This window comes from Cololabis saira, chromosome 3, assembly GCF_033807715.1.
Source record: "Cololabis saira isolate AMF1-May2022 chromosome 3, fColSai1.1, whole genome shotgun sequence".
Classification (NCBI taxonomy): Eukaryota; Metazoa; Chordata; class Actinopteri; order Beloniformes; family Belonidae; genus Cololabis; species Cololabis saira.
This window is the reverse complement of record NC_084589.1, coordinates 1862634-1881290: the sequence shown is the minus strand read 5'-3', so window position 1 is coordinate 1881290 and position 18657 is coordinate 1862634. Positions and strand designations below refer to the sequence as shown.

General features: G+C 46.3%; 1 protein-coding gene across 1 annotated transcript; it reads right to left on the bottom strand.

The window, feature by feature from the left end:
* Nucleotides 1–912: 912 nt before the first annotated feature.
* On the bottom strand, nucleotides 913–17452 carry LOC133424705 (dysbindin-A-like). The gene is made up of 10 exons (XM_061715334.1): nucleotides 17305–17452; nucleotides 15403–15456; nucleotides 14204–14254; nucleotides 12222–12282; nucleotides 9904–10036; nucleotides 9455–9587; nucleotides 7031–7053; nucleotides 6802–6948; nucleotides 5639–5767; nucleotides 913–1257 (listed from the first exon to the last, which is right to left on the bottom strand). Exons 1-10 carry the CDS (start codon nucleotides 17358–17360, stop codon nucleotides 962–964), a joined length of 1083 nt encoding a protein of 360 aa, XP_061571318.1. The 5' UTR covers nucleotides 17361–17452; the 3' UTR covers nucleotides 913–961.
* Nucleotides 17453–18657: the final 1205 nt, after the last annotated feature.

Below are 18657 nucleotides of genomic sequence, written 5' to 3'. Positions count from 1 at the left end.
TTTACACAATAAACTACAGAAATGTTAAAGGACTCTCCCTCTGGTTTATATTATAGTTTTAACTGTTACTGTCTTTGGGTTAAAATGACATAATTCTCCTGTCCTTCTTTCCTCCTGCTCTCTCCTTCCTTCTTCCCTTCCTCTTTTCTTCCTTCCTTCTTTCTTTTAATGACTTGGATTTATATAGCGCCCTTCTAGGCACCCAGAGCGCTTTACAGAAATCATTATTCATTCATACACATTCTCTCTGGTGGTGGTAAGCTACGTTTGTAGCCACAGCTGCCTTGCAGACTGACAGAAGCGTGGCTGCCATATCGCGCCTAACGGCCCCTCCAACCACCTCCAACATTCACACACATTCAAACACATTCACACGAGGCAAGGTGGGTAAGGTGTCTTGCCCAAGGACACTACGACAGCAAACTGGGACGGAGCGGGATTCGAACCGCCGACCTTCGGATCATTGGACGACCCGCTCTACCACCTGAGCTACTGCCGCCCTTTTCTTCCCTCGTACATTCTTTCCTTGTTTTCTCCTTTCCTTCCTTCCTTCTTTCTTTCCTCCCTTCCTTCCTTTTTCCCTTCCTTCCTTCCTTCCTTCTTTTCTCCCTTCCTTTCTTCTTTCCTTCCTTCCTTCCTTCCTTCTTTCCTCCCTTCCTTCCTTCTTTTCTCCTTTCCTTCCTTCTTTTCTCCCTTCTTTTCTTCCTTCCTTCTTTTCTTTCCTCCCTTCCTCCCTTCCCTTCCTTGACCCGAAGACAGCACAAGGGTCCCAATTTCCTGAAGAGGTGAAAACCAACGGGTTTTGGTCTATTTTCTGATCCTTAACTGCCAGGTTGGATGGCTGATGAGGTTCTGTACCGTTTTGGGAGTAAAACAACTGAAGACAAACAAAGCAAACATATGAGAGGTTGTTTCTTTATTCAGGAGGAGGTTGGGGGGGGGGACAGAGGGGTTCCAGACTTCAGAGAGCCTCCAGGGCCCGGCGGTCCCGTCCCCCGGCAGGTCTCTCCCCCACACAGTCGCTCTCGTCGGACCCCCAGGTGGCGCCGTCGTCCTGCAGGCCGGCCAGGGACGTGTCCGCCGTGACGTCCTCCTCATCCGACTGCACCTGCAGCTCATCGCTCTCCTCGCTGGCCTCGTCCTGCTGCCAGGCCGGAGTCTGGCCGGACTCTGGACCGGACTCCAGACCAGACTCTGGAGCGCTGCTGGGGGGGGCCCGGCTCAGGGAGTCGGAGGAGGGGGAGTCCGGGTCTGGACCTGTTGGAGGAGAGGATTCATCAACTCCAGCTGACCCCCCACACGGGGCACAGGACAGAAACAAGACACGCCTTTATATACACACACAACAGCCAGTTACAGCAGCCACTCCCAGCTCCGGGCAGAGCCGGGGAGGTTATAGAACAAGTTAGTCTCAAACATAGCTTGGTGGTAGATATGCTGCTATAGGCTTATGCTGCAGGGGGGCACCGACATGATCCACTGGGCGGTGCCTCTCACCCCTCTTCTCCTCTTCCCTTCTCCATTTCCATTTTTATTTATTTAAGTATCTCATAGCCATCATTTTTGTCCATCGTCCCTGTAGTTTCTTGGGCTGGCCCCCCTTTTCTTTTCTTCTCTTTTTTCTCTTTTGTACATGGTGCAGCATCCTCTGCCGGTGGCGAAGAGCATCTCTGAATGCACAACACCGGATCTTGCAGCGTGGGAGTGAGAGGGGCAGGGTAACAGCCCGGTCAGGCAGGGGAGAGATTTGTCCGTCAAGACTCTCCCTGGCCCTGCCCCTTCTCAACCTTTCCCCGACCCTGAACCTAACCTGGGGCTTGCTGATTGGGCCGGAGCTTCGGGAGCTGCATGCTGGCCTGCTGTCCCCACCCCCGGTCATCCCGTTGCTGCTTCCACCTGCCTGCGGTCCCCACCCCCGGTCATCCCGCTGCTGTTTCCACCTGCCTACGGTCCCCACCCCCGGTCATCCCGTATCTGCTTCCACCTGCCTGCTGTCCCCACCCCCGGTCATCCCGCTGCTGCTTCCACCTGCCTGCGGTCCCCACCCCCGGTCATCCCGCTGCTGTTTCCACCTGCCTGCGGTCCCCACCCCCGGTCATCCCGTATCTGCTTCCATCTGCCTGCTGTCCCCACCCCCGGTCATCCCGCTGCTGCTTCCACCTGCCTGCTGTCCCCACCCCCGGTCATCCCGTTGCTGCTTCCACCTGCCTGCGGTCCCCACCCCCGGTCATCCCGCTGCTGTTTCCACCTGCCTGCGGTCCCCACTCCCGGTCATCCCGCTGCTGCTTCCACCTGCCTGCGGTGCTGTTGACGTCCCCGACCCCCAGTCTGGCCCTCGGCAGGAGGGTCCCCCCTTATGATCCAGGTCCTGGTCCAGGTTTCTTCCCTCCTAAAGGGGAGTTTTTCTTGCCACTGTTTGGCTTAAGGCTTTTCTCCCACTAGGGGAGTTTTTACCTGCCGTTGTTTATGTAATAATTGCTCGGGGGTTTATGTTCATGTTCTGGATCTCTGGAAAGCATCTGGAGACAACTTTTGTTGTATTAGACGCTATATAAATAAAATTGAATTGAATTGAGATTCACCCCTCCCTGTCCACCGTCTCCTGACCCTGTAACCGGCCCAGCTGAACTCAATAATAATGAATCAATTCTTAATTCACAAACCTAAGTCTTCTGGTGTTTAAGGGTTTTTTGACACCTGTCCCGTTTGGAGCAGTTGTTCCGGAACAGGGAGTGTTTCCTCCTAATGATCGGTTGGTTTTGGTATATGTGAACACAGCAATCACGCTGGGATGCGGCACAAAATAAAGCGAGCCGAGATCTCCTAGGAGAGGTGGTCTCTGCTCACTTCCATTCCAGACCTGGAGCAGTTCATTTTTTTTATTTGTAGTGAGAACATAATCCACACAGCAACCGATACAACTCCATTCATTGTGTATGTGCGACCGCGGTTCAAGGAGAAGAGTCGGCGGAGCCTCCACCCCCTTCTCTCCTATTGGACGTGCCGAGATGTCGTCCCAGTGCGGCACGGTGAAATTAAACAATGTTCAATTTGGGCAGGGTTTGCGCAGCAAAAACCCAGCGGCAGGCGGCCTCTCGTCCGCCGCTGAGCTCGACAGCAGAGCGGTCCGCTCTTGCGCCGGTAGCACATAAATGAATGGGAAAGCCGGCGGCGGTCTGCCCTTTGCGCCCTCTATGTGAAAGTGGTTATAACCATTGTTGTTTTTCCCGGGGTACGGAAGAGGAAACTCCTTCCACGTTCAGTTCTGACCAATGAGAGAACAGTTGGTTCATGACATTTGTTATCAGCTTTGAACCGCTACAGACAGTAGCCTTGTGAACACAAACACTACAAACGAGAAACTAAACAACTGTATCGATTTAGCCCCTGAATCGGAACAAAACAAACGGGCCACAGGTGTGAAAGCAGCCTAAGAGAGACGCAATAGAAACATTCCAATCCAGAGATGATGGAGTAATAGTGGGGAAACCAGCGAGAGAGTTCCTGAATATCAGCAGATTGATCGTCACGGTGACGGTAACCAGAAGTTAATCTCGTGACATTCCAATCATCTCCCCGGTCTCCCCGGTCTCCCCGGTCTCTCCGGTCTCTCTGGTCTCTCCGGTCTCTCTCTCAGGTCTCCCCGGTCTCTCAGGTCTCCCCGGTCTCTCCGGTCTCTCTCTCAGGTCTCCCCGGTCTCTCAGGTCTCCCCGGTCTCTCCGGTCTCTCTCTCAGGTCTCCCCGGTCTCTCAGGTCTCCCCGGTCTCTCAGGTCTCCCCGGTCTCTCCGGTCTCTCCGGTCTCTCCGGTCTCCCCGGTCTCTCCGGTCTCTCCGGTCTCTCCGGTCTCCCCGGTCTCTCCGGTCTCTCCGGTCTCTCCGGTCTCTCCGGTCTCCCCGGTCGGTCTCCCCGGTCTCTCAGGTCTCTCCGGTCTCCCCGGTCTCTCAGGTCTCTCCGGTCTCTCCGGTCTCCCAGGTCTCCCCGGTCTCTCAGGTCTCCCCGGTCTCTCAGGTCTCCCCGGTCTCTCCGGTCTCCCCGGTCTCTCCGGTCTCCCCGGTCTCTCCGGTCTCCCCGGTCTCTCCGGTCGGTCTCCCCGGCCTCTCCGGTCTCCCCGGTCTCTCCGGTCTCTCCGGTCTCCCCGGTCTCCCCGGTCTCTCAGGTCTCCCAGGTCTCCCAGGTCTCCCAGGTCTCCCAGGTCTCCCAGGTCTCCCTCTCCGGTCTCTCTCTCCGGTCTCCCCGGTCTCTCTCTCTCAGGTCTCCCCGGTCTCTCTCTCAGGTCTCTCCGGTCTCTCAGGTCTCCCCGGTCTCCCCGGTCTCTCCGGTCTCCCCGGTCTCTCCGGTCTCCCAGGTCTCCCCGGTCTCTCAGGTCTCCCCGGTCTCCCCGGTCTCTCCGGTCTCCCCGGTCTCTCTCTCAGGTCTCCCCGGTCTCTCTCTCAGGTCTCTCCGGTCTCTCCGGTCTCCCCGGTCTCTCTCTCAGGTCTCCCCGGTCTCCCCGGTCTCTCCGGTCTCTCCGGTCTCCCCGGTCTCCCCGGTCTCTCCGGTCTCCCCGGTCTCTCAGGTCTCCCAGGTCTCCCCGGTCTCTCTCTCAGGTCTCTCCGGTCTCTCCGGTCTCCCCGGTCTCCCCGGTCTCTCCGGTCTCTCCGGTCTCTCCGGTCTCCCCGGTCTCTCCGGTCTCTCAGGTCTCCCCGGTCTCCCCGGTCTCTCCGGTCTCCCCGGTCTCTCCGGTCTCTCAGGTCTCCCCGGTCTCTCCGGTCTCCCCGGTCTCTCTCTCAGGTCTCCCCGGTCTCCCCGGTCTCCCCGGTCTCCCCGGTCTCCCCGGTCTCCCCGGTCTCCCCGGTCTCTCCGGTCTCTCCGGTCTCTCCGGTCTCCCCGGTCTCTCCGGTCTCCCCGGTCTCTCCGGTCTCTCTCTCCGGTCTCTCAGGTCTCCCCGGTCTCTCTCTCCGGTCTCTCCGGTCTCCCCGGTCTCTCCGGTCTCTCCGGTCTCCCCGGTCTCCCCGGTCTCCCCGGTCTCCCCGGTCTCCCCGGTCTCTCCGGTCTCCCCGGTCTCTCCGGTCTCTCCGGTCTCCCCGGTCTCCCTCTCAGGTCTCTCCGGTCTCTCCGGTCTCCCCGGTCTCTCCGGTCTCTCCGGTCTCTCAGGTCTCCCCGGTCTCCCCGGTCTCCCCGGTCTCTCCGGTCTCTCCGGTCTCCCCGGTCTCCCCGGTCTCTCCGGTCTCCCCGGTCTCCCCGGTCTCCCCGGTCTCTCCGGTCTCTCCGGTCTCTCCGGTCTCTCTCTCAGGTCTCTCAGGTCTCTCCGGTCTCCCCGGTCTCTCCGGTCTCTCCGGTCTCCCCGGTCTCTCCGGTCTCTCTCTCAGGTCTCTCAGGTCTCTCAGGTCTCCCCGGTCTCCCCGGTCTCTCAGGTCTCCCCGGTCTCCCCGGTCTCTCCGGTCTCTCCGGTCTCTCCGGTCTCTCCGGTCTCCCCGGTCTCCCCGGTCTCCCCGGTCTCCCCGGTCTCCCCGGTCTCTCAGGTCTCTCAGGTCTCCCCGGTCTCTCCGGTCTCCCCGGTCTCCCCGGTCTCTCCGGTCTCCCCGGTCTCTCCGGTCTCCCCGGTCTCCCCGGTCTACAGTCCTGTCTCTAGTCCAGTAGTGAGACAGGTGGACGTACCTGAGGTCGGGGAGGATGCGGTGCTGATGTCACAGCTGCTGGAGTTGAGGAAGTTGTCCAGAGCCTCCAGGTCAGACGTGTTGGTGACCATCACCTGGTCCAGACTACACAGATCAGCTCCAGCCGACCCTGGAGAAACACAAACACTTCCTCCTTTACCATTTCAGAAGAAAGACGTATATAGAAATGTTTGAACTGATCATTTTGTGGCTCAGACACAGACATGAGACGACCACCGTGTTGGAACATGTTGGGACAACCAATCAACGTCCACTTCAAGGTGGGACTGACCGTTGTTTTCCACTCACAACTCAAGCACAAGAAGCCCACCACATAAACACAGATTTCACAATAAAGGCAACATCTCTTAAACTGGATGGTAGACTCACCACACCAGAACTTGTATCCCTTATTAGGGCCCGAGCACTTACAGTGTGAAGGCCCTATTGTATCTGTAGGAATTCTTCTTTCTTTCTTTATTTTTCCAACGAAATGAGGTTCTTTTTTTCCCCCTAAACATGCCCCAAAAGTCACCAAATTTTGCACCAAGCCAGGCCTGGCGAAAAATTTTATATTTAATGGTTTTCATTAATGGGCGTGGCCTAATGGCTCAACAGCGCCCCCTAGAAAACTTTGAGCCTCAAGCCCCACAATACGGTTTGACGTACATGCACGAAAATCGGTACACACCTGTATCATGTCGCAACTTAAAGAAAAGTCTCTTGGCGCCAAAGCCGAAACCAAACAGGAAGTCGGCCATTTTGAATTAATCTTGTCATTTTGGCGAAATATATGCCATTCCTTCGGCAGTTAATACGACCCGAACTGTAACGTGCACCCAGGTGTGTTATACATCAAAATGTGTGTCTCCATCCTGCGACGATGGGCATTACTTTTCTCAGTCAAAAGCGTTACCGTGGCGACGATAGACGCCAAAAACCACGCCCCCCCCTATCATATCTGATAGTTCCTACTTTCTGCCATAACTATTGAATGGTTTGATATAGAGAGTCGTGGGTGGTTTCATCCCCTAAATGTCCAGGCCTGAAGAATCTACATCAAGTCATTCAAGCTTCCACTGCAGCCTGAACTTGCACAAGGGTGGAGGACCGTTCATCGCTGCTTACAGCTTTAATTTTGAGCTGGTGTTTGTGTAAACGGACCTCTGTGCTGCAGCTGTCCGGTGGAGAGATACTGCTGCACGTCCTGGTTGAAGGCGTCCTCGTACACCTTCTGCCTCTCTCTCAGCTTCTGCTGCAGAACCTGCTCCAGCTCCGCCAGCCTCTGAGCGTGCTCCGTGTTCAGCTCCTCTGCAGACCCAGACACAGCCGTCAGACCTGGACGGAGCAGCCAACACTAGTACCACACGAGGACATGTGCAGAGAAACTCACCCTCCAGCGCATCCACCTCCTTCCTGCAGAAAAGCACAAACAAGTCCCATGATCCAGGCAGGAACAAAGATCTGAGCAAGCATTTGCTGCCATCTGTAGTACGAGTGTAGCACTGGTACAACTATGGTGAACACGGACCAACAAGTTCCCCCGGCAACCATGGGAAATAATCGGACCACAGTGAGTGCGTTTACATGGGAAGTTTAATTCCTCTATAATTCAGAATTAAAATTAAATCCGATTTAAAATGAGTAAAAATTACCATGTAAACACTTAATTCTGAATGAAAATTCTGAATGAAAATAGCCATTCCGAATTAAACTTAATTCCGAAGTAAGTGACTGGTTTATTCTGATTTTAAATCTGAATAGAATAATTCCACGATCATGTTTATACTCATTCCTCTTTAAATTAATCCCGGTCTTTCTTTCTGCTCGTTCCCTCCCCCGTCTGTCTCCATGATCTTATATTCCACGCTGGGCTGGTTTTCCAAACAAAGTTTCAAGATGCAGCAGCAGTAAACGCTGGTCAAGAGCAGAGACCATTTATTTAATAAATAGAAATCATTAAAAGAACAGATGGAAACAGGAAACTTCAAAATTGTGAGCTTTTCAAAGTTGTAGCAGCTAAGTTAGTTTTTCTTCCGGTAGTTTAACTTCCGGTCCCCCCCCATCCAATCAGAACCTTCCCAACCCCCAGACCTGGAGAGGAATTGGAGAAAGACCAGCAAACGTGTTTTCCATGTAAACCTCAATTTGCAATTACTATTTCCATGTAAACTCGAAGGAAAACAGTTTAATTCCGAATTATTTAATTCGGAATAATTAATTCCGAATTAAAAAACATCATGTAACCGTGGCCAGTGAAACGTCAAGCTATTTAAGGGGTTAAAAGTTGCCACAACCGTAGCAGCTAGGCCGGGGGTCGTCAACCCGCGGCTCTTCAGCGCCGCCCTAGTGGCTCCTGGAGCTTTTACAAAAATGTTTGAAAATGGAAATAGATGGGGGAGGGAAATATATTTTTTGTTTTAATATAGTTTCTGTAGGAGGACAAACATGACAAACATTCTTAATGTTTTTCAATGCTGTAAAAAATGCGTAGAATAAATATTAAATTTCAACATTTCTGTTAACAAAGATTTGCGTCGGAGCCTGCGACACATGTTTCTACCAGCAGGGGGCGCCAGGCAGGTGGCTGTTGGAAACAAACCGGTCAAAGGGATTGTTTCCAAAAGGAAAAAGAGAAAAATAACTGAGGAGAAAAGAGGATTCAACGTTTCTTGGACCGAATCATTTGCATTCATTGCCTGAATGTTTGCTCTGTAGCCAGACGTTGTCCAATAACAAAAAAGAGTAAAGTGGAGAGACATTTGTTTGCAGCCGAGTTCCCAGTTGGGAGTGAGAGAAAAAGTGTGATTGCATTACTTCTGGAGAAATTAGAGGGGGGCGCAAAAATAGTTTCAAGAAGTGGATTGCATCTTCAAACTCCACTACTGCTGCAAGTTTTGTTGCAACCGGGGAGATAATAAAGCCTGGAAAACCGTTTGCAGACCTACTTGCAGACTTGAAAAACAAAACCGAGATAATCCAGACTGTCTCCGCTAAGACAGTGAAGGAAAGGGCCGTTAAAACGGCAGCAACATCATCGATCAGCAAATCAAGGACAGACATTCAGCGCCAGCTACTCAATTATTGTGTTGAGTCGTGTAATGTGATCGATTTTGAGACTGCGCTTTTATGCAGGAATGTGAACTCTTATGTATTTGTAGCCAACTTAGTCATTTTGATAGTAGGCTAATATAGATACATACAGCATGTGTTGCCTTCATTCTAAGGCTTATAATAATAAACTTTATTTCTATAGCACCTTTCATATGAAAATCGCAGCTCAAAGTGCTTCACAGTAACAGTACAAACATGTCAAGAACAATGAGAAATAGAGAAACAAACAACAGCAAATTAAACAAAAAACACAAATATTTAAGTGCAGTGATATAATATATATATATATATACATATATATTTTATATATACATATACACATAACCCTGACAAAATTCAGTTCCAAATTCCTCCACAGAACTACTAAGATAGGATAAAAGCAATGTTGAATATAAAAAGGTAAAAATACTGCACTGAGTCGTAGGCAAATGAAAAATAAAGAGATAAAAATATCAACAAATAAGAGTACAAGATAAAAATTATCATATAAAAACATTTAAAAGTATAAAAGTAATGCAAACAGTAAAAATCAATGGTATATAGATAAAAGGAAAGTGGCAACTAAGGCGCGGTTTGTCACCCGGATATCTCAGGCTCAGATATGAGCATGTGTTCTGCTGCTACTTCCTGTACCAGAAATCCTCATCAGAACACACCTCAGACAAAATATATGGATACTCTTGATAACAAAAGCATGTCCTACCTTTTCTTCTTCTTGTAGATTTCCAGTTGGTCCATGTGGTGTTTTTTGAAGGTGTGTTGGTCACACTGGGAGCACAGCGTCTCCAGGTAAACCAGCCTGCTCTCCATCTCCTCAAATTCTCCTTCCAGATGAGCTGGAATCACACCCACATACACACAGATTTTTTTGCTTCTATTGAGAAGATAAATCTTGTCCCATTGGCAGATTTTTCTACTTATTTCAAGTGAAAATTTACTTGAAACAGGGGAAAATTATCAAATAGCAAGTTATTTTTCTGGACAATTACTCTTGTTTTAAGTGTAATGAGATTTTTTGACTAAAAATGAGACATTTTAACTAGAAATAAGACAAATATTCCTGGTGAGATTTGGAGTTTTTGCAGTGCTTGCCCCGATCATGTTGCTGGCATTGATGGCAGGTATTAAAGAGAAATTAAACAGGTTGTTTACCAATGCTAGCAGTGATGGCATCAAATTCACTGATTAAATCTGGCAGACTTTCAAATTGTTCGTGCAGTTGTGTGAGAGCGTCTCTCCTCCTCTCCCAGTGAGCTGAAAGCATCACGATGTCTCCGTCCACGGCCTGGAACACAGAGACAAAGCTGCAGGTCAGACGGAGAACATGGAGCACCGTAAACACCTCACCTGACTTTAATGAAGTCAATTCCACCGCAGAACAACACAGGACATATATCACATTATTTATTGAATAAAAACTATTAACATGAACAGTAGCTCTCATTTTGCAACATTCAGAATCAATTCACAAATACTAAAAAACACCCTCTCATCGCACCTTTTATTTCAGTACATCGGAGGAGGATCATGATGAAGACAGTTACTGTTTAAAGTAAATTTTAACTTGAAATAAGTAGAAAAAAATCTATCAGTGGAACAAGAAAATCTTGTTCAACAAGCTGCACACAGCACATCTGTCCCTTACTGGTGCTCGGCTTCATCTCTGGGATTTGGTACAAGGACCTGCTTGGCTTAAGCAGCCTGCTGTCCAATACGGGTGAGTGTTGTAGAGTGAGAATTCAGACAGATGGGGTCCCAAATGTCTGAAAACAAACAAATGTTCCAGAACAGCACTGAGGACGGGAGACAACGAGCTCTGGTGGAGTAGCAGAGTGTCATTCTAGCCACATCACCAGCAGCTCTGAGACATGGACCACTAGACTGAAGCTGCAAACTGTGGGAATGGCCCAGTCACACATCTGTTTGGCCCTGTCCCAATACTCCCACTACCCCTAGTTTTCAGCACTACCCCTAAATTTTGCGCGTTCCTGTGAGGGTAGTGGTGTCCCAAATCCTCTTTTCACCTAGGGGTAGTGAAGAAAAGTAGTGTAGTGGATATGATACGTCCCTACGGATCGAGGGATTTCCGATGCTCACTAGTTTTCTAGGGCCAAAAAAATTTCCCAGAATGCTTTTCGTCGTCATTTGCGGACTGAATAAAAAAAAAAAAACACGGCGGACATTTCTTATTTTTTAGTGAATAAAATCAATATTTTGAGTTAGTTTCTGCATAAAAATGCGTTTTGATTACATTTCTAGCGAGAAATATATATTTCACTTTCATAATATTCACTCAGTGAATGTATATAATCACCCGTTGTTGCGAAGATCATGCCAGAATAAAGGCTGATTTATGGGTCCACGTTACACCAACGCAGAGATCTACGGTGTAGGTTACGCGGCGGCGCGCGCCGTACCCTACGCCGTAGGCTCTGCGTCGATTTAACGCGGAACCATAAATCAGCTCCGGAGCCGGCAGGCAGAAATCCCGACATTTTCGGAGCAAATTTCTTAACAGGCGGAGCTACAACTGTTAGATTTCATCTATTAAACCAACATTTATCTTCCTAAATGATTTATTTCAGCCAGCAGTAATTCTCCACAGAGCTGCAGGTTTCTCCCCGGGACGACGGCAGGTCGACCTGGCGATCACGTCTGTACGTGAGCTGCTGCTGCGCCCCGGACCGGCGGCTCTTCTCCGAAAACATCGGGTCAAATTTCTTAACAGGCGTTATTTGGATAAACTGAGCCCAGGTTGGGGATCTTAACGGTTACTTTTACGCCTGAAAAAATATTAAAACTTAATAAAGTGGCATATTAACGGCGCTACAGCGGAAATTAAAACAGCTTTTGGCTCTCAGCTTCCTGATTTTAGGGGTGGTGCTGAAAGTAGGAGTAGTGGGAGTATTTAATTCAATTCAATTCAATTTTATTTATATAGCGTCTAATACAACAGATGTTGTCTCTAGACGCTTTCCAGAGATCCAGAACATGAACATAAACGTAAACATAAACATAAACCCCCGAGCAATTATTATATAAACAATGGCAGGTAAAAACTCCCCTAGTGGGAGAAAAGCCTTAAGCCAAACAGTGGCAAGAAAAACTCCCCTTTAGGAGGGAAGAAACCTTGAGCAGGACCTGGATCATAAGGGGGGACCCTCCTGCCGAAGGCCAGACTGGGGGAGTCAGGGACGTCAGCAGCACAGCAGGCAGGTGGAAGCAGCAGCGGGATGACCAGAGGTGGGGGGGGGGAGACGGGCCCCTGGGAAGATTTCGAGTGCCCTAAAATCTGTGGCTTCTTTTTTAGGGCTAGTGGTAGTGAGGGAGGGCTAGTGGTAGAAAGTAGGGCTAGTGGAAGAAAGTAGGGGGTGTATTGGGATTGGCCCTTTGTCTGCTGAAAATACACACATTTGACCCAGAAATGCATCTCAAACATGGTAATATTGGGAAACGGGACCGGTCCATACCTCCGCCGCCTCACCACAGTCTTTAGTCCTTTTATGAAGCAGGAACCAGCTCTCCTCGTACCTGCAAACATGTCCAAGCACACCTCCAGTTAACGGAGAACGCTTCAGCTGCGCCTGTGTGTGTGTGTGTGTGTGTGTGTGTGTGTGTGTGTGTGTGTTCTGTAACGTTACAGTTGTGACCAAAGGTTTAAAGCACCTTTCTACAAAGAAATTTACGTTTTACGTCTCATTTATTCATTCACAAAATAAGAAAAATAGAGAAACATATTCTCTCATTAACAAAGCATATTTTACATTTTTATACATTTATACATTATACACATAAAACGTAAATTTCTTTGTAGAAAAGGCGCTTTATGAAAATAAGTCAATTTACTTGTATTAGTTTGCAGCCCAGTCTTGCCACATCCAATATGGCGGCGACGTCAGTAGGCGATGCAATGTGTTGATTGGCTCTCCAGAAACGCTTTGAAACCCGTGCCAAAGATCTCTGATTGGCTCTTAGTTTTGGCACGTCAAAACAGTGCCATAACTCGTAGTTGTAAAAAAAGTTTGTAGCTTTTGAAAAAAAGTTTGTAGCTTTTGTAAAAAAAAAGGTTGTAGCTTTTGTAAAAAAAAGGTTGTAGCTTTTGTAAAAAAAAGGTTGTAGCTTTTGTAAAAAAGTTTGTAGCTTTTGTAAAAAAAAGTTTGTAGCTTTGTATCTACAAGTACAAATATTTTTTGCAAGTGCAAATATTTTTTTTACACGCACAAAATATTTCGTCATGATTGAATCAGATAAACCTTGGAGACAACTGAATGCTTTCAATATGATTGATTTGCAACTATGGAGTATATACTGTATATATGGTTTACGTCTGTATTAACTTCAGTAGCCAGGAGGAAGCTGACACTTATGTTAAAGGGGATCTATTCTGAAAAACAGGTTTTTTCTTGCTTTAACATATATAAAGTGGTCTCCCCTCAGCCTGACAACTCAGAGAAGGAGGAAAGCAACCAAATTCTGCAGTGTCTGTACAGCCGCCCGGATGAGCCGTCCAGTGTGATGTGGATCTACGAGCCAATAAGATTCTGCTCCTCTCGTTTTTTCTTCCTTTTTCCTTTCTAATCTCAACATTTCGACTTTTTTTTGACATTTCAATTTTTTCTCAAGATTGTACTTCAACATTAATCTCGACATTTCTACTTTTTTCTCGACATTTCTACTTTTTTCTCAAAGTGCATAATGAAAAACAAAATCTTCCCCCAGTTATATCTAATATAGCCACATACAGCATGTGTTGCCTTCATTCTAAGGCTTATACAAGACTTTTCATTTGTTGCGGCTTCAGACATATTTGTTTTTGGTCCAATATGGCTCTTTCAACATTTTAGGTTGCTGACCCCTGTGTTAGAGGGAGCACAATCTTTGACGCTACGCATTTTCAGCTTCCCAAGTCCTGCGAGGGAAGCCCTGTACGTGTGCAGGGGCCTCGTCTGGCGGGCGTCAGGGAGGTCGTTGTTCACGTTGTCACAGTGGATCCAGAACTTTAGGACGACTCGTCCAACTCTTCTGAGTGGCGTTGGCCAGAACGTCCTCTGGTTGAGCTCCGACATCGAGACCAAGGAGACACATCCTACACAAAAGATGATGGGCTCTTTTTGGCAAATCGCGACTGGGAGATGTGGAAAAGGGGTTTCCATTGTGGTTTGGTGAAGTATTGGTTTGCAAGTGGCCGTAAAATAAAATAAAACAAAACAAAAAACACCTCATGGGAGTTTTTGCAAAATTGACATTTTTGCATTAATCTAATTTTGGATTTGCAGTTAGGATTTCTGCAACTCCTTAGGAAATGAACACAGCTCTGAAGAATAAGCAGTGAAGCGGTGGCAGCTGTCAGACACCAAACCTGTACCATGGCTGAGAAACCTCCGTCAGTAGGGACGGCTGAGTCCTGAATGAGTGTTGGTGGATATAATATAGATAATATATAATATAATACCTGCTCAGGACCCCCAGCCCAGCACTCAAGTGAGGAAAATTCTCTTCAAGCCTGAAAAACAGAGAGACGAGGCTTTAGTTGCAACTCCACGTCCCAGGACCCATTCACTCACTCATTTACAGAACTGTCCCACTAAGCTTTTGTGATTAATCTAGTTCTGATGATGCACTTGTAAAAGTACGGAAGAGTATTAGGGTCATGTAGGAGAAAAATATTTGAGAGGGGAACATTTTTTTTATTGTGCACTTTGAGAAAAAAGTCGAAATGTCAAGAAAAGTCGAAATTTTGTGAATAAAGTCGAAATTTCGCTTTTTTTCCTCAACATTTCAACTTTATTCACGAAATTTTGACTTTTTTCTCGAAGTGCATAATGAAAAAAAAATCTTCCTCCTCCAATATATTATTCTTATTTTTCTCCTGCCTGGCCTTAATTCTCTTCCGTAGTAAAAGGCATACAAATTTACGTTTGTTTTTTTTTCTCAAAATACATTTTTGTTCTAAGTAGAGAAATGACTGACTGTTTTAGGTAAGTTATAGTCCAGCAATGTCTGAGGTAAAGGTGAATGTTCCTGGCCTCAGCCCTGCTAGGAACCTTCATTCACTACAGTTGATGATTTCAGGCAGAATTATGTCTAAATCCACCATATCTGCTGCTGATGTCATCACAATCCCAAACGCTCATGTTGTATCACGGATTTTAACTAAAACTCCAAAAGGGTGAGCAGTGCAAAAGGCTTTGTGGAAGCGGTGATGGAGCTCTGCTGTGGTTAACCTTAGTGTCTTTGGGTCAAAATGACCTAACTCTCCTGTTCCTTCTTTCCTCATCCTATCTCCTTCCTTCTCCCCTTCCTCTTTCCTCCCTTCCTTCCTTCTTCTCTCCCCTCGTACATTCTTTCCTTCTTTCCTGCCTTCCTCCCTTCTTTCCTTCTTTTCTCCCTTCCTCCCTTCTTTTCTCCATTCCTTCCTTTCCTTCCTTCCTCCCTTCCTCCCTTCTTTTCTCCCTCCCTTCCTTCTTTCCTCCCTTCTCCCCTTCCTTGACCTGAAGACAGCACAAGGGTTAAGAAGGCAGTTGATCATCAGCTGAGAGAACGTGACTGGGATTAGCGTTTTTAACTTTAAAGAAAGATAAGAATCCACAAAGTAACTTAAATGTAAGTTCTATAGCAGGACTTTCAGAAACAGTGGAGTTTTCTGATCACCTTGATCTCCTCTTCACTTTGCCGTCTCTTGAGATGTCTCCCAGAGTCTTGAAGCTGCAGACAGAAAGAAAGAAGATGGTCGAGTAGAGGACAGAAATGTTACATTTTATATAATAAAAATAAAGTCTACAACTACAACATTGACAAAATCCCAACAAAAATGTCATCATTTCACCGCCAGGCCTTCCTATCATGGTCTCTCATCTTCAAACACAACTTCTCTCCCCATAAATATATTATATGGAACACCAAGGATATACTCTTTAAACACAAGTCCCTTTTTATTGAACATTGGTTTAAAAATAACATAATATTTGTGGCTCAATTGTTTGACAGGGTTGGTCGTCTCTATTCTTACAATGAGTTCTTAGGAGAATATAATATCCCTATATCACCTGGAGACTATGCTAAGGTTTTTGGAGCAATCCCATCTGGAGTGTGCATGTTATTTAAGTCTCAAATTAGCATGGAAACCCCACAATTGGCCTTGCTACCTTTGATTGATACGACAGTTGGCAAAATTTGCCTATCCTTCAACCATAATGAGATTAAGAAAACAATTATAACTTTATTTAAAAGGGATATCTCTTCAGTTCCGAATGTTATCCCATATTGGAATAAATATGTAGAAAATATTAAATAGAAGAAGGTCTGGCTCTCACCCAACCAATACCTGCTGACAAACAAAGTTAAAGACATTTCATTTACGTTAATTCATACATTCTATCCTACAAATGATCACATTGTAAAAAGATTCAAAATGTACTTTTTGTTCTGCAAATTCTGAAACAATGACTCACTTATTCTGGCTGTGCCTCATTGTTCAAACGTTTTGGCGTGATATGTGTCATTTTGTGTCAGAAAGCAAGGATGTGTTGTTTGGTGTTTTTGACCATGTAACGATTAGAACAAAGCCAAAAGAAACATTTATTATTAATTTGTTGATTATCCTTGCAAAATTCCACATCCACAAATCCAAATTCTTACACAAAAAAAACTCATTTTTTTACTTTTCATTGGGAATTCAATCAGTATCTGGATTCTATTAAGTTTTTCTACTAATTCAAAAGCAATCAAAACCATAAATGTATGTAAATGTTTTGGCTTTCTGTTATAATTTCATCCCCCCTGGTTGGTTGTGCTTTTTGTTTGTTTTTTTATTTGATTCAACTCTTTATATGTTATCATTCAACTTGAATTTGCATAATGTGAAGATTTGTAACCATTGTACTTTTTGCAAATGTTAAAAAAAATATATATATTTTGATTTTACCCTTTAAAAAAAAAACAGCCTTCGGAGAAGCTCGTAGCCCCGCCCCCTCGTAGCCCCGCCCCCTCGTTGCCCCGCCCCCGGCCGCTGCTGCTGCTGCTAAACGGATGTAAATAACACTAACTATATAACGACAATTAACTAAATAACGCGTTGAAAAGTGCAAATTATCTCAGTTTCTGCTTCAGTTACATTTCACAGTTCAATTGCTTTTTTGTGGTCCATTTGCATGAGTCTTATCGGCTCTTTTACAGTTTATACGACCGAAAAAGCCTCATCACATGACAATCAGCTGACCGTAATGACCAGGAAATAAAAGCCGCTTTAACTGCAGCCTCGGCGGCTCCCGCTCCGTCTTCACTGTCAGTGCTGTGGTTTCAGTCCCGGCTCACTTAGAGTATCCGTATTCATACATTTGATGGTGAAACACAGCAGATTTAAAGGCTGATTTATGGTTCCGCGTTACACCAACGCAGAGCCTACGGCGTAGGGTACGCGTCGCCGCGTACCTACGCGGTAGGCTACGCACGTCGATGTAACGCGGAACCATAAATCAGGCAGTAAGGTTTGGTGTGCGGAGCAGCGTCGCGGCTCAGCTGCTCCAGAGCCTCAGAGGAAGGAACGATACCAACCTGGTGGAAACATCCTGCTGCACCAGCTGCAGCTTCTCTCTGAAGTTTTCAAACATGTTGCTTCATTTTAAACTCCCAAAATACACTGGAAACAGCTGAATGCACTGGACTGCTGCTTCTGCGGGGCGGTAGCTGCGTCTAGTCGGGCCGACGGGGGCTCAGCGCCCCCTGGCGGCCGGAGGGGGGAGCACAAGCTCCCCAATTTCTGCTGCTTTGCCAGAAAATGCTACCTAATGTATTTCTACCTTTTGTAGAGCTACAATTCCACTGTGTTTTACTCAGTACTCGAATTGAGGGGGGATGAGGGGATGGCATCCCCCCTGAAATAAAAACGGTCCAAATCATCCCCCCTGTAAAACTGCCATCCCTCCTTTCCATCCCTTATGTCATTTCATCAATGAATGTGGTTTTACTGCTATTTCAACATTTAGTCATCACCAGAAAAATAACACCAGAAAAATAACTGATTTGACAATTTTCACCTGTTTCAAGTAAATTTTCACTTGAAATAAGTAGAAAAATCTGCCAGTGGGACAAGATTTATCTTCTCATTACAAGCAAAAAAGCTGATTTTTCTACTTATTTCAAGTGAAAATCTACTTGAAACAGGCGAAAATTGTTGTTTTTTCCAGTGATGAGTCGTTTTAAGTGTAATGAGATTTATTTACTAAAATGAGACATTTTAACTATAAATAAGACAAATATTCTTGTTAAGATTGTGAGTTTTTGCAGTGATCCATGTTACTTATCCTGTGAAGGACAGAGTCATATTGATAAGTTCAGAAAAGTGTTTTTTATTGTTGTGTTTTGATGTATTTGATGTAAGTCCAGTGGATATTTAAAGCTTACAGAAGGCTGCATTTAACTGCTGCTATGTCATTCCTGCAGTATTTCTGCAGCCGTTTTGGTCACTGCTATTATTTGTAATATATTATATTATTTGTAATCAGCACAAATTATCTGTCCCCATATGATCAAATCCACCATCCCCCCTGATTTCTTTTTACTCGAGTACTGGTTTTACTCCCTAGCCCACTTATTTTTCCCCCAAGTGATCCTTGTCTCTTACCAGGCCGTCATTGTAAATAAGAATGTTCTTAATGACCTGCCTGGTTAAATAAAGGTGAATGACTGAATGAATATCAAATAAAGCCATAGAATAGTTTTTTTTCTCTCATTATCGTATAATGTTCACAAAGTTTAATGCGATTCATGTCATGGGTCGTGTATTTAGAAAGGATCAAATACATCCCATATTATCAATTTTATATTGTGCAAGAAATGATGGTGATGGAAATCAAACTTTGAAAATCGACTATGCGTGTGCGCAGAACCACAAAGTAGCATTTCTCA